At 36.6% G+C, this 17245-nt stretch overlaps 1 protein-coding gene across 9 annotated transcripts in view; it reads right to left on the bottom strand.

Moving 5' to 3' along the window:
- Positions 1-17245, bottom strand: part of LOC131440691 (teneurin-a) — a 337735-nt gene that overhangs the window by 240518 nt on the left and 79972 nt on the right. For all 9 annotated transcript variants that reach the window (XM_058612195.1, XM_058612198.1, XM_058612196.1 and 6 more), the window contains one exon: positions 2672-3664. In XM_058612195.1, coding sequence (XP_058468178.1) covers positions 2672-3664 — 993 coding nt within the window. The remainder of the gene's footprint in view (positions 1-2671; positions 3665-17245) is intronic.

The raw sequence follows: 17245 nt of genomic DNA, 5'->3' as shown, positions 1-17245 counted from the left end.
ATATTGGAATAGCAAAGGTGTATTATCGATATTTCATGTTATAGTACCATGATTTAACATTATGTAGCACAATAAATCAAAAAAATCTAAAATGAAATTTTATTCGTCTTTTTCATGACTTGCTGATTTTCCATATGGGACTGATATGCAAGTATGGGCAGTATAGCTGGTATCAATTTCAATCGCTTGGTGTACAAAAATTCTTAGCTATAATGCTAACATTCTTTGAATACTTCTAATATTCAAAAAATTGCTGAGAACATATCGAATTTTTTGAGACATTTTCAGTAAAGTTGAAAATGATTTATTCTATATATATATATATATATATATATATATATATATATATATATATATATATATATATATATATATATATATATATATATATATATATATATATATATATATATATATATATATATATATATATATATATATATATATATATATATATATATAAGTTTTAAAAGTTTTTTGTCTACAAAATCAATGGAAACAATTATTTGCTCCAGGGAACCAGTAGGGTCTAGATAGCCATAGATAAAGGTCCATAACTTCCAGAGTTTCGTTCCAATAGGCTTGAAAATTTAACAGAATTTTCTTGAAATGTTTTTCTGTTAGAAAATATAAAGAAAATAATAAATCATTTTTCAAAAGTGTTAGACCCTACCCGCCCCTTAAGGAATGAGCTATAGTTCGGACTTTGTGTCGGTTTTGCTTTAATAACATTTCCTGCTGATGTCGGATTGTTTTGCGGTCTTCGAAAGTTTTCCTCCTCCTGCGGTCTTCGAAGGGTTTCCTACGAAAATCACACATGCACTGATTTTTAGAGTTCATAGGTTGATCTCCAGCCGATTTTTTTTAGAAAGTGAATTTCTGCATACTAAATTCCATACAAACTTTAAATCTCGGGCGCAAAAATATAGTTTCTCAGATCAAGCTAAAATTTTGCATGGTGCTTATGAGACCCAAAAGGAACACGAAAAGTTTGGTGGAGCGAGAAATAAACCTTTTTCTTATACAACAACCTTGTCCCACCCTAATGCACACCTTGAAGAGAGGCTTCAGTGGCAAAAATTATGACTGTTGAAAACACATAACTGTCTCAGTTGCACCGTACCAGCGGTTTAATTGTTGAAGTTATTCGACGGTCAGAGCGCCGAATTCATCTATTGTTTCGATTAAACGAAATAAGTTGAATAAAAAACTGTCTCCCAAAAGTATATCGTTATTTGAATGTATTGAAAAACACAAGTGAATATCCATTCCTCAATGTTTAGTTTTCACTTATAACGTAACACATGGATCAATAAGTCCCGAGACTAAAGCAGAGATGGCGCTCGTAGTAAACCAGTAACCACGTCTTTCTAGAGTACTAACCTTTGCTTGAAACGGGTCAAAATTATAAGTCGATTCGACCAGAAACAGCTGAGTTATCGAGGTTGGAGTAAAGTCGTTTTGTAGTTTGTTTAAAAAATGGAAAAAACCGAGTTTCGTGTTTTGGTAAAACATTCTAAAAACACCGTGCAAGCGAAACAATGTATTGAAAAATGTTATCCGTACTCTTGTCCATCAAAAACAACGATTTGTCGGTGGTTCGCCGAGTTTAAACGTGGTCGTACCGACACAAATGACGCGGAACGCTCGGATAGACCTGTGGAAGCCGTTACACCGGAAAATGTGAGTGAAGTGATAAAAAATATAAAAAAGTGTATTTACTATCCTTCATGAAAAATTGAGCATGAAAAAGGTTTTTTTCCAAGTGGGTGCCGCGATTGCTTTCGATGGAACAAAAACAGCAACGAGTCGATGATTCAGAAAGCAGTTTATCGCTATTTACTCGCAACAAAAAAGATTTCTAGCGTCGTTACGTGATCATGGACGAAACATGGATACATCACTACACTACAGAGTCGAAGCGGCAGTCATCTGAGTGGCGCACAGCTGGCGAAAGCCGTCCGAAGCGTCCGAAAACGCAGCAATCAGCTGGCAAAGTCATGGCGTCAGTTTTTTTTGGGATACGCATGGCGTGATTTTCATTTACTACCTCGGTAAATCGATCAACAGGGATTATTATATTGACTTACTGGTGCGTTTGAAGGAGGAAATCGCAAAAAAAACGACCGCACATGCAGAGAAAAAAATCCTTTTTCATCAAGACAATGCACCCTGCCACAAGTCGATGAAAACAATGGCGAAATTGAACGAATTGGGCTTTGATCTACTTCCCCACTCCCCATACTCGCCAGATTTAGCCCCCAGTGACTACTGGCTCTTTGCTGATCCTAAAAAAATGCTCCAGGGAAAAAGATTTGGCTCAAATGAGGAGGTCATCGCTGAAACTGAAACTTATTTTGAAGCGAAAGATAATTTTTTTTATAAAATGGTATTGATAAATTGGAAAAACGTTGGAACCATTGTATCACCCTTAAAGGTGATTATGTTGATGAATAAAAAAAAATTTGCAAAAAAAATGTTGTTTCCATTGTTAGTCTCGGGACTTATTGATCCATGTGTTACTGTTACATCTGATATCGTACCACATAAACAGTGCACAATACAAATATACCTTCATTTATACTGGTCATTCTGCCTGTGTACATTCATAATATATAATAATATAATAAATAATACTTTATTGAAAAAGACGTCAAATTTCATTACTTACTTTTGGAACAGTCGTGACCTTGATAGCCGTCGATACAATCGCATTTTCCTAGATAACAAGATCCTCTCCCAGAACAATCATTGGGACAAGTTGTTCGAATTCCTTCTGCTTCATCAACTATTAATGAAATACTGTATGGTAGAAGTTCGTCGTTATACACGGACAGAAACCACCGGCCGACGTCTAGGTATTGTAAAATGGTTACATTAACTGTCATTGAATCTACATCTAATTTAGGTACGTCGCTATCCGATGACCGTTTCGAAATAATGTGTTGGTCGCTATCATCTAAGTGCAGATCGACAAATTTAAAATCATCAGAACGACGGATTTCAAAGGGTGATTGTTGTTGTGATAGTCCCTGCATGTCGGCAATTTCCTGTACTACTTGTGCGAAACTGTCATTCACTAAACTTCTTTTTCGTCGTAGTCGATGGTCTAATCGCCCACCTTTAATAAATTCTACAAAGTCATACTGCGTTACACTTGGCCCAACATTGCGCCGTCCGTATACAGCGAAATTGGCACCCCATGGAAAAGTGAAATTCAGCTGAATGAATGCAGGATGTTTGTTACGAAACTCGGCATTCCAAAATTGGAAAGATGGAATAGTGGCATGGTGTTGTTCGTTAAACCCTTTCAACTCATTGATCGTTGGCCATTTATGTGTCGATAATGAGGACATAAGCTGATCTTGTACTTGTAGCTGTTGTAACTGATGATCTTGATGATTGAATTGTGTGAAACTGTTGTGCGCATTGCTGTGTTGATTAATTGTGGAAAAACTATTATGATCTGTAGTGCTTGTTAAAAGTGATTCCTCCGTAGGTAACATCGTTGATCCGCTACTACTCCCGGCAGTTCCGGTCACAGATCCAAAGTTACTAATTGAGCTGGCTGCATTCGATGTTACTTGATCTGCTGAACTGGACTTCACATCCTGAACTAATATGCAATTCGATGAGTCGTTATTGGACTTAATTGAGCTCGTCGCTATCGAAAAAATAAAATGAAACAAAAATGAGAATATTAGGTGAAACGTATTTATAATTTTTATACTGATATTTTGTTCATTCGTTGTTCATACTATTCAAATGTGTTGATAATTCAGTTTAATTATACCTTTCTCATTTTTGTGAAATGTTCAATCTCCGGGATAAAGTCGGGAATTTGGTTCCACCGGGAAAAACCGGGAAAAAGTATATTTCAGTGAAAAACCGGAAAACATATTACTAACTCAAATATGAGTAGTAGTTATTAGCAACATGATTTTTTTCAACTTTTTACAACATCCAATTTTGCGTTTGTCCTTCAAGTCTAGAATTGTCTCTGGCTTGTCCACATAACACTTATCTTTGACAGCCCCCCAAAGATAATAGTCTAATACTATGTTCACACTATGAGTTAAAACGTGTTTTAACTCCGATATCATGTTTTAAGCGAAATAACATGTTTTACTTTTGCGTTATTTCATATTCATAAACGTCACATTAAAACATGTTTTCCCGAAATAACATGATATAATCGTGAGTAAAGCACAACCCTGCTAGCATTTTCCTTCACTTTTCGACTATGTCAATTGACAAGCTGTTCAACAACAGCAGTTTTCCATCAAAGTAGCCATGTAATTATAATAAAACAAAACTGGAAACTGGTACAACCATTTTTGTTTTTTGTATTAGGAGATGACTTTTTTGGTCATTTGTTGCTCAAAAACATTTATTTCTCTCAAATGGCCAACGTTTTGAAGCAATAAACCTTCGAAACGTTGCCATTTAGCGTGAAAAGGTAGCATCTTCCATAGCTAGGAGAAGTACCTGGCTTGTTTCTTATTTTTAGTACGATTAAAGAGTTCGGTTCTGTAAATAAAAATCATGTTATTGAATTAAATGTTCGACACATATTATTTATTACTTTATAATGTGTGTCTAGGGATTGATCGTTGTTTTAAAAATAAGGCTTCAAGTTTCGACGTTCATAAATTCTTAGTATCAGTAGAATTATGCTGACCATTGAGAACTAGTAGTGAAAGCTTCCATAGTTTAGTTTGCCCATTACAATGCGATACTGAAAGAAAAACACTCATTTTTACCTACTGATGTCCAAGTCTGTCAAAGGTAATATCCTCCATAGCTAGAAAAAGAAACGGTTTATATCTCATTTTTCGAGTGTTGCCAATGTACGTTATCTTTTTTGCATCAGATCACGGATCGAACAGCAGGAAAGTTGGAGCACTGAATCGTTTATTAATAAAGAAAACGCAGCACAACATTATTTCTGTGACATAGACATGTTTGCACTTTGTTTCTAATTTATATTACTTTCGTTAAAACGTGTTATTTTCTGATAGTGTGAACATAGTATAATACTATGTTTACACTAGGAGTTAAAACAAGTTTTAACTCTGATTTCATGTTTTAAGCAAAATAACATGTTTTACTTTTGCGTTATATCACATTCAAAAACGTCACATTAAAACATGTTTTCCCGAAATAACATGATATAATTGTCAGTAAAACACAACCCTGCTAGCATTTTCCGTCACTTTACGACTATGTCAATTGACAAGCTGTTCAACACCAGCAGTTTTCCATCGAAGTAGCCATGTAATCATAATCAAACAAAACCGGAAACTGGTACCAACGTTGCCAGATATACCGATTTCTCGGTATTTATACAGATTTGTGCCGTCTATACCGAGGGGGACGACAGATCCGGATAATGCCAAGAAAAACTTGAAAAGTCAATGTAAACTAATCAAATTGCATTTATCCTCATTAATACATCTAACCATTCAAAAGCACATTCAACCGTTGATAAGAAAGTCGAAGCACATGCGATCTCTCCTAAAGTATTCTTTGTATTTCATGACATTTAACGAGTTGTCAACACAACGCAACCAATCAAGAAAATAAATTGGTGGATAATAAAATACGTTTTGTGGTGCATTGAATAATAAAAAAATTTATGAATTTGATTATATGGCTTGTTATAAACTATAAACATGAACGCGGGACTGTGTTTTAGATTTTTAAGTAGGATTTTGAAATGCGGTAGTTACAGTTCGATAAAAAAATCAAACTATGTACAAACACAACTACTCGAAAATATATTTTGCGAGAATTTTAGACGTATTGAACATCATCTCTACCGCAGGTTAATATAAATCGAGACGCCAGGACTAAAGCTCTTGCACGAAATAAGTCTTTACGCACAGCTGTAGAGTACCACATCAGCAATGTTTCGCAACTAATTTCTGCAATGAATATTGAAACGTAAAAGTAGTAGTTTTACACAATAAAAATATTTGTATTGAATACAATTACAATTACAATTGAGAGAGTATGGAACTGTTTTAATTGTGTTAATTTTAGCGAGCATATTTTCCACGGTATATTTATCCGAATGGTCCTCTTCGCTTTGTCTGAATCAACAGAACTTAAATTCGGTTGTGCTAACTGTGATGTTAGTTCAGAAGATCATCAGCATAGCTTCGCGTCGAGCTTATAGCTGGTTTGATAGCGATCGCCTTCTTGGCTGAAAAGAAATTTTAACAGATAATATCGAAAGTATATATCATTTTTTTATGTGATATTGTTCTCTACTTCCGACACAGAACTGTTTGAAATATGCATCCTCTATAATAAATCAATTAGAATCTCTTCCGGTCATTATTTTTCTAGTGACAATTCTGCAGCTTCTTAACACAAATATAGTTATTAACAACGTATCAATCACCAAGGTAATATTTTTAACCATCAAAAATTCAACAAAAGACGATCGATCCATAACCATCCGTTACTATGATCAGTACAGATGAAAAAGTAGCTACAAGAATATGCACAACCGAAAAAGACGATTAATCCTTTTAGATCAAGAATGAAGTTTTTGAGTGTCGTCCCCCTATGTCTATACCGCAATACAGATATGTACTCCCGAAATACCGATAACACACGAATCATACAGATAAGTACCGATTTTGGTTTTTAGCTTGAATAGACGTGAGAAAAGGTTGTCGTGGGACCTTTTTTTTGCTCACCTCTTGGTGACATTCTCTACTACTTATGTAGAAGAGACTCTGATGCCGATATGGTACAGATATTTTTGCGCCGAATACAGATTTTTGTAAAAACTACCAGGCAACGCAGACTGGTACACACTAAAAATCTGTATAAATACCGAGAAATCGGTATACCTGGCAACGTTGGTACCAGTTTTCAGTTTTGTTTTATTATGATTACATGGCTACTTTGCTGGAAAACTGCTGTTGTTGAAAAGCTTAGCTTGTCAATTGACATAGTCGTAAAGTGACGGAAAATGCTAGCAGGGTTGTGCTTTACTGACAATTATATCATGTTATTTCGGTAAAACATGTTTTAAAGTGACGTTTCTGAATATGAAATAACGTAAAAGTAAAACATGTTATTTCGCTTAAAACATGAAATCAGAGTTAAAACTGATAACAAAATGCCAACAAAGAGTAAATTTTCTTCGAACAATAACAGGATCTTGGTGGGGTGCTCATCCGGAAGATCTAATAAAATTGTATCAGACAACGATACTTTCAGTGATGGAATATGGATGCGTTTGCTTTCGTTCCGCTGCAAACTCTCATATTATCAAACTGTAGCGAATTCAGTATCGTTGTTTGCGAATTGTTTTAGGCTGCATGTACTCGACACATACAATGAGTCTTGAAGCTCTTTCATTGAAGGATCGTTTTTGGGAGCTTTCGTCGCGACTGCTAATAAGATGTGAGGTACTGAATCCCCTAGTTATTAATAACTTCGAAAGGCTAGCTGAGCTTCAATCTCAAACAAGATTTATGACAGTATATTTTAACCATATGTCACAGGAAATCAACCCTTCAAGATATATGTTATTCCTATCCGTGTCAGCATCCTAAATGTCGCAGACTCAACTCTATTTTTCGACACATCTATGCAGTGCGAAGTGCGTGGAATCCCGGAACACCTACGCTCGATGCAAATTCCAAAAATATTTTCAAGTAAGTTCAGGCATGTTGACCCTGAGAAAATATTTTTTACGGCCGGATCACGAATTGAACAGGCTACTGGGTTTGGTATATTCAACAATAATGTTTCGGCTTCATTTAGGCTTCAAGAACCTGCATCTGTTTATATAGCAGAGTTAGCAGCAGTTCATTATAGTTTGAGTGTAATCGTCACATTATCTCCAAACCATTATTTTCTCTTCACAGATAGTTTGAGTGCATTTGAAGTCATTCGTTCAAACGCTGCTGGCAAAAATGAACCGTTTTTCTAGGGCAAAATAAAACAGTGCCTGAACGACATATTGAACAATAATTATCAAATCACAATAGTTTGGGTCCCGTCTCATTGCTCCATTTCAGGCAATGAAAGAACCGATATTTTAGCCAAACGTTGTGCTATTGAGGGTGAAATTTATAAGAGACCGACTGCTTTCAACAAATTCTATAGCTCGTTTCGCCAGAGAACACTTGCCACCTAGCAAGCTTCTTGGGATAAAGATGATCTGGGTCGGTGGATGCACTCAATTATTCATAAAATATCGACTAAGGCATGGTTCAGAGGACTGGATGTGAGTAGGGACTTCATTCGTGTGATGTCCAGACTCATGTCCAATCACTACACGTTAGATGCCCATTTCCTTCGTATTGGACTTTCCGAAACAAATCATTGTGCTTGTGGCGAAGGTTATCGCGTTATTGATCATGTCGTTTGGACATGCGTGGTGTATCGTGATGTCAGATAATAATGTCAGATAAACTAATAAATTCCTTGCGTACTCAAGGTAGACTATCCAATGTCCCAGTTCGCGACATTCTTGCTTGTCGTGACCTTACATACATGAAACTTCTCTATTATTTCATTAAATCCATTGGAATTCCAATTTAAATTCTTTTTCATGTTAGACTGTTTTCTCTTCCATGAGTTCAACCAATAGCCAACTATATGATATTGAATAAAAGTGATGATACAAACAAACCTGAAATAGTTATAAGATCATGTACAAAATACGTAAATGTATTTTATTTAATGTAATTTTAAATGGCAACTCGCTTGATAAAAACAGTGTTTAGATTAACTAATGAATACCAGCATACTAATATGATATTCGAAATGTATTAGGTTTAAAGTACTATGTATTGTGGATGCCACGGAGAAGAAAAGCTTATGTATATTACCTATGAAATAAACGTATTTATGAGAAAAAAACTCTCATTAAAAATTACAAAATCAACAGTTAGTAATTGAACATGTAGATGCTGGTACTGAAGACAATTTAAATTTTCCGGCGGATTTTATCCCGCACATTCATATTGATACCGAGTTAGGCAACCTAAAATTATTGATGAACACTGGCTCAAACATAAATTATATTAGCCCTGCAAATGTTAAACATAAATCAATCCTTAGAACTACTCCAATGTATGTACGAAACGTGAGCGGAAAACACGAAATAGATAAATTTATATATTTTCCTCCATTCATTAATCAACAACCTGGAAAATTTTACTTATTCAAGTTTCATGATTTTTTCGATGGATTGATTGGTTATGTAACTCTACAATCCCTAGAAGCTAAAATTGACTGTTCAGATAATTCTTTTAAATTCCCTAAATATACAATTTCAATGATGAAAAAATATTCTACTACCTACACATTTTATATTGAAACTCTTCTGCCCCTCTCATCCGACGTAGCCGTAGCACCAGGTATTTACAAAGCTAAAAATAATGAAGCCATAGTAATTTTAACGAATCTCGCGAACGCAGATGTCAAAATAAACTCGAATCTTCCACTCTTTGCGGAAATTAATAATTTCGAATTTGGCACCCCCCATTCCACAACATGCAAAAACGCTTTAATTTTATCTCACAATTAAGATTAGGTAATTTTAACGAAGAAGAAGCTTGTAAACACCTTTGAGGATAAACCGAAAACGGGTCGAAAAAAGGTCCTGCTAACCCTCAGTTGGATAAACGTATACTGAAGGCGTTCGAGCAAAAGAGGGAGGTTTCAGTTCGGGATGTGGCCAAAAAAGTGGGCACTTCGAAGTCAAATGTTCTTCGTGCTAAAGAACGTTTGAATCTTCGAACCTATAAGAAGCAGAAACAACCAAAACGTAGTCCGAAACTAAAAGCATCGATCAGGCCGAGCGTTCGAAAGCTTATACAATATTATACGGTGCGAGAAGGGCAAGTGTAAAACCAGCCTGAGACATCGATTGAAGTCGAAAAATTTGGTAAGAAAGCTATGGTCTGGCAAGCAATTTGTAGCTGCGGTAAGATTTCGAAACCCTTCATCACCACTGCTTTAATGAACAGCGAAATATACATCAAGGAATGTTTACAAAAAGGACTTCTACCCATGGTTCGAAGCCACAAGAATCCTGTTGTCTTGTGGCCAGATCTTGCTTCTTGCCACTACTCGAAATCAACGGTAGAATGGTATACTACCAAAATGTCACTTTCGTCCCAAAAGACATGAATCCACCAAAGTGCCCACAACTTCGACCAATTGAGGAATTTTGGGCATTAACGAAGGCACATCTTAGGAAACATGTCGCGGCGGCCGAAACCATTCAACAGTTCGAAAAAGATTGGGAAAAGTGTCAAAACTTGTCGCCAAGAGTCTGCACGGAATTTAATGAGGGACGTTCGCAAGAAGGTGCGCCAGCTAGTCTACAATGGCTAAGTAGTAAATGTTGAGAATAATATTCTGTTGTTGTAGTCTAATATTATCAGTATATCGAATAAAATTTGAATATCTAACACTTGTGAATTATTTACAGCGAAATCAAAGTGCGTCCATACTTTCTGGGACAGTCTTTAAATGCTTTAGGCTCAGGTATTAATATGATAACAGGAAATATAGATGATAATGATCTGATACATACAAACCGTGACCTAGAGGAGCTCAGAAATGCCAGCCTAATCAGAATCACCTAATCAGGGAAAATAATAAACATGTATACATCAACAAACAGATTGAAACCAGGATAAATAGGCTAGTAGAAAACATAAACGAACAAAAATTACAAAACAAATAATTGCAATTAAACAAGACCTAATCAATAATCGAAATATTAACCATAACATTACAGCTCTAGGAAACATCTTCAAAATCTCATATCAGCTAGACGTAGTTATTAATCATCTTAACTCGATTTTTGAAACAATTTAATTAGCAAAAGCAAATGTTATATCTAAGAGATTTATGGAAACAGAAGAAATTAGATTTATCAGCAATAGGTTAGAAGAACAAAATATTACCTTATTAACTACGGAGCAAGCCTACATCTGTACCTGCTAGTCGTTCACCAATCATCAAAAATATACTTTATTATCTTGGCACCCCAATTCATACCTGGCAGCTTTACCATCATACTCTTGGAACCGTTAGCCATCGCTGGAAAAGTTTTAAAATTACCAACCCGAACAGCTTTCATCAGTGAAGAAACCCCCTATTTTCTTACCACCCCATGCCAAAGAATCGGAAGCGAGCTACTCTGCAACTCCAAAAATCTATTAGACGTGTTAAAAGATGACTGTTACTCCAATATACTGAGAGGACTGTCCGGAAAATGTTCATTCATCGAACCAATACCGAAATAAAACCATTGATAGATAACCACATTGTAATTAAAAATGTTAACATGGCTGAATTGGTAACCGATTGCAACATGACGAATCACAATATCTCTGGAACTTTTCTCTTACACTTCATATATTGCTCCGTCTTTATAAACGACAAAAACTATAGCAGACTTGAGTTGCACACAGAACAAGCCGCAATCATTATACCGTTCGCAGGAATCAAGATAGAAGAAAAGTCTTTGGAAACCAGTGTTACAATAGAGAAACTGAACAAATTTCAAATATTCAACAGACAAAAGTTGGAGTATCTACAAACTATACATTCAACAAAATACCTAATGCATATGGGCCTGTCCATATTTAGTATCATTCTAAGGTTAACATCACTCATCTGTTTGATAAAGTTCATTAGACAAAGTAAGCTATTTAACAAAGACCACCAAAACCAAACAGTATCGGCCCGGGACGTGCCGAACTTGAGAAAGGAAAAGTTAACGGAACGCACTCACCGTTCACTCATTTCAATTTTCTCACCAACCGGCAATAATTAAACATAAAGTACACCAGCGGTAACGGCAGCATCGGATTCCAGACACCAGCTCAGCAGTTTACCATGTTTATATAAAGTGTCTTTTCCAGAGAATTCTGTGAACCTTTTCTGAATTGTAATAAATCACTTTTAGTCCAGTTAACTCATAACTCGCTCGGATACGGGTTTAACGAGGGATACCAGGTTCACAGATTAATCTGTGTTTCACAGATTTTCACTTCTCTGCACAGATTTTCATAGATTTCTGAAATCGATCATAGATGGGCATCAAAAAGTTTTCAATTGGCTAGGGATAACTGAGAGAAAATATCGAACAGAGAGCGGTTGGAAGCATTGCAGTGGAATTTTCACACGACAGCTCATGGAAAAGGGCCATGCGATGGTGCTGAAGGTACTATCAAAAGAATAGCACGTCGACCGCAAATGAATTGTACGAGTGGGCTAGGAAAGCATCTTCTCTACCCAATATTTCAGTCATAAGGAGTGTATCGAAAATAAGCTATCTACATACATTTGTGTTGTACGCATGTATCTGTGATGGTTTTTAATGCTCAGATCACAGCATGCAGTACGTTTGGCTGTTAGTTTTCGTTTGTTTACTTGTTTGAGAGGTTGAAATTCTGCGATTTCAAAATGTCGCGTATTGAAAAGGAAGTGAAAATTGAGGTTCTGGACACATGGCTAAGTGAGAAGGGTATTACTATGCGAAAATTGGCGAATTGGTTTGGAATTCAAAAAAATTCCAGTGTTAAAACCATCATTAATAAGTTTGGGGAATACTATTCTTTGGATGAGCTACCAAGAAGAGGCAGAAAACCAGGTTTTTCCAACCCGAAACCAGACCAGAGAGTGGTATCTCTAATCATGAAGAATAAATCAATGTCAATACGTGATTTGGACAAAAAAGCAAGGCTTGAATTGTCTCTGGCTTGTCCACACAATACTTATCTTTGACAGCCCCCCAAAGATAATAGTCTAACGGCGTCAAATCACAGCTCCGAGGCGGCCAAACGACATCCGAATTTCGAATGATAATTCGATGTTCGAAGACTGTGCGCAGAAGATCGATCGTAGCGTTGACTGTGTGACACGGAGCGCCGTCTTTTTGGAACCAAATGGTGTACAAGTCTTCCTCTTCAAGTAACGGGAAGAACCAATCGCTAATTATGGCGCGGTAGCGCTCGCCATTGACCGTGGCGGCGGCTCCAGCCTCATTTTCGAAGAAAAATGGCCCAATGATGCCGCCAGACCAAAATCCGCGCCAAACCGTCACTCTCTGACGATGCATCGGCTTCTCCATGATAACGTGCGAGTTTTCCGTCCCCCAGATTAGAGATGGTCGGGTATAGAAATTCTTATACCCGAACCCGACCCGTACCCGAGTGATCAGCAAAAAATTTGACCCGTACCCGACCCGTACCCGATTAAAATTTAAAAAAATTACCCGTACCTGACCCGTACCCGATCAATAATAAAAAAAAATTACCCGTACCCGACCCGTACCCGATAAAAAATAAAAAATTTTACCCGTACCCGATAAAAAATTACCTGTACCCGTACCCGACCCGAATGAGTAGTAAAAATTTTACCAAAACTCAGTATGGAAAAAATAAAGTGTTTTAGATATCGAGTCGTATCAGGCTCTAGTTGGTAAGAAAAATACATTAAAATGCTTGTTTACTTTTAAACATATAAATACACTGTGAAGCATGAATAATGTAATGTAACTTTTTTTTAAACATGCAAAAAAAAAACAATTGGCTCATTCGAATTCAAAATTCATTTTTTCATATTAAAGTACAATCCTTCCGGGTAATTGTGGAATATAATTTCATTCAAATGGCTGCCTCGGCTGGACTTGCAGTACATACGGTCGGTCCAGTTTTTTAATACATTTTCGATTATATGCAGCTTTATTTCAGCTATGTGTGATACCGTGGCTATGTATAGGTATGTATACTCTCTAAAGGGGTTAACGCTACGCTCTCACGAACGTGGAGAGTCAGTCGTATTCGAGTCGTTGCCGCGTCTAGTGTTTCTTGTGCGTCGGTCTACCTTACCTCGATGTGTAGTTACCACACTATGGATGCACGAATGTTATCCTTCAAGACTTGAATTGTCTCTGGCTTGTCCACATAACACTTATCTTTGACAGCCGCTCAAAGATAATAGTCTAACGGTGTCAAATCACAGCTCCGAGGCGGCCAAACGACATCCGAATTTCTACTGATAATTCGATTTTCGAAGACTGTGCACAGATGATCGATTGTAGCGTTCGCTGTGTGACACGGAGCGCCGTCTTGTTGGAACCAAAAGGTGTCCAAGTCTTCCTCTTCAAGTAACGGGAAGAACCAATCGCTAATGATGACGCGGTACCGCTCGCCATTGACCGTGGCGGCGGCTCCTGCCTCATTTTCTAAGAAAAAAGGCCCAATGATGCCGCCAGACAAAAATCCGCACCAAACCGTCACTCTCTGAGATCGGCTTCTCCATGATGACGTGCGGGTTTTCCGTCCCCAGATGCGACAATTTTGCTTATTAACATACCCGCCGAGATGAAAATGTGCCTCATCCGAGAAGATGATTTTTTTGCACACATTCCGCAACATTACCATGATTTTGAAAGTAAAACTGCACTATTTTCACGCGGTCCTCAAGCGTATACACAACCATTTTCGTTCAGCGGAAGGATACAACTAAGTTTCTGTCAAATCAGAAGTGACATTGAGGTTACCAATGTCGAAATAACCGTTAGTTCAAAAATAGATGTTAGATGGCGGACCCTGTAGATTTCCAATGTCTTTGGTACTTTATACTCATTTACAAATGTCAACAAAAGGGAGTAATATCAACTCAATTTTTTTGAGAAGCATATTTACCCAAAATGTCGTAATACCCGTTGTATTCAATTTTGGGTAGGTATGGTTTTTACGAAACAGTGCGACTTTTGATCCAATTCTTTAGAACCAGTAAGCGTGCTCGTTATCTTGACACACAAATAAAAATTCACATTCGAATCACTTGAAAAATCACGTAAAATAGTTCCAAATGTCAAATTGAATATTATACGTGACGAAAATGAATATTATGCGAACATCCCCTAAAATGAATAGTGTGTTACCAGTTCGTTTACGTGAATTGACCAAAGAATCAAACAATGTACGTGTATTCCCGGTGTGAAAAATTCAATTTTGAAAATGGTGAACTGTGAGTCCTTCAAGTGTAAGTAGTTTGAACATTCGTAGGAAATTTTTTTGGTTACAATTTTTTACTACAAAGCAAAATGAATTATGATTTTGATTTAAATTAATCTGTCAACTATGCCCGTTTTGTAAGCCTCACAAACCCACACCCACGATGTTATCGGTAGCTGGTGGTTTTTACAGCCATTGAACCGGTGGAACCCTCAACGAATGAACACGGTGAAAATTTGAGTATTTCGCAAGAAAAGATTTTCACCCTTACTTTTGCGACTCCACGTTGTCACGCATCGAGATTTTCACTTGTAGTCCAGTGAAAAGAAACGAAAATTAACTAGCAATATAGCCCAACTTGCTGTGCCATCAATCGGTGTCATTTCAAGTGAGGTAACACCACCCAGAAGTGCAGAATAAGAAGAACTTCTATGCAGATTTTCTGAAATAAATGTTCATGTTTTTATGGTAAGAATCCTAATGATTTTTATGAAAATTTTGAAAATCTCCAACCAATATTTAAAATAACAGTTTTCTGGTATCTGAATGTGATAAGAGTACTACACTAAATTTTATATACTGCCCATACTTGCATATCAGTCCCATATGGGAAATCGGCATGTTGAGAAAAAGACGATCAAAAGTTTATTTCCGAATTTTTTTATTTATTGTGCTCCCTAATGCTGGTCCCGGGTTGGCGGTTCAATACATAGGACGCTGGTCTTACAAGCCAGCTGTCGTATGTTCGAGCTCCGACCTGGAAGGATTCTTAGTGTCGGTAGGATCCATAGTACTAGCCATGCAATGATTCTTTACGCTAAGAATCGGCTGCGAAGTCTGTTGAAACAGAAAGGCCAAACTCCACGAAAGGAATGTAATGCCAAGACTTTGCTTTGCTCCCTAATGCTAAATCTTGGTATTATTACATGAAATATCGGTAATACACCTTTGCTGTTCCAATATTGCAACAAATGAAATTATTGAAATTTTGCACTGAATGGGACTGATATACTTTAGCATATGGGACACAGAAATGAGTTGATATTTTTTTATATTTTACTGAACAAACCCTCAACTTTCATTGCAATTTCTGAGAGTATAGTGAGGAAAGACTCCATTCCTCAAGCTAACTCAAAATTGGCGAAAATCGATATGAGACTGATATGCGAGTATGGGCAGTATATGAATCAAATAATTTTTACTGAATTGTGCATTAAACAGTTTTAAAAAGGCAGTCCATTAAAACCTACGTGAAAAGTAGATTCCGACCGCAACATCATAGAGCTAAGGCAGTGTGTCTTATTAAATATGTTATAAACAAAGTAGGGCGGGAAATATTCACATAACTTTTCTCGTAACTATGATTGATCTTTTTTTAAATGAAGAAAAAAATGTTTTTTCTGGAAAAAGATGCCAGTTGACAGGTCTGGTCCTAGGCGCGAATTTCAAAACCCCTTGAATCAAATTGATTATTTTTCGGAAGAACTGTTTTGCAATGAAAAAATCTCGTCAACGTGTAAACATATTTATGTGAAGTACAAATGGTCGGGTAATCGATCCGAAAAAAAAATTTACCCGTACCCGACCCGTACCCGAGTTAGCGGTAAATTTTTTTACCCGTACCCGACCCGTACCCGAGTGAGCAGTAAAATTTTTTACCCGTACCCGACCCGTACCCGATTGAAAATAAAAATTTTTACCCGTACCCGACCAAAAACCCGTCGGGTACGGGTACGGGTCGGGTTTCAGGTAAAATACCCGATACCCGACCATCTCTACCCCAGATGCGACAATTTTGCTTATTAACATAACAGCGGAGATGAAAATGTGCCTCATCCGAGAAGATGATTTTCATGCGTAATTTTCGCACACTTTCCGTAACATTATTTAAAAACATTCCATGATTTTAAAGTAAAACTGCACCGCTAGTTAAAAAAAAAGTTAGATGGCGAAGCCTGTATAATTAAAAATATATAGCTATGATCATTCATATCAATGCGTAGTAATATTTCCAATCAATTGGTGAAATAATATTACTAATTGAAACTAAGCTGACTGAGCTGTAATTTTTACCCTTAATTTCTAATTTGCACCCAACCCCAGCTTCCTCCCCCCTTTATATATATATATATATATATATATATATATATATATATATATATATATATATATATATATATATATATATATATATATATATAATCAAATTTATCATATACGTATTT

Source organism: Malaya genurostris, chromosome 1 (genome assembly GCF_030247185.1).
Source record: "Malaya genurostris strain Urasoe2022 chromosome 1, Malgen_1.1, whole genome shotgun sequence".
NCBI classification, from domain to species: domain Eukaryota; kingdom Metazoa; phylum Arthropoda; class Insecta; order Diptera; family Culicidae; genus Malaya; species Malaya genurostris.
The sequence above is the reverse complement of the archived record's forward strand: the minus strand, read 5'-3'. Positions and strand labels throughout refer to the sequence as shown.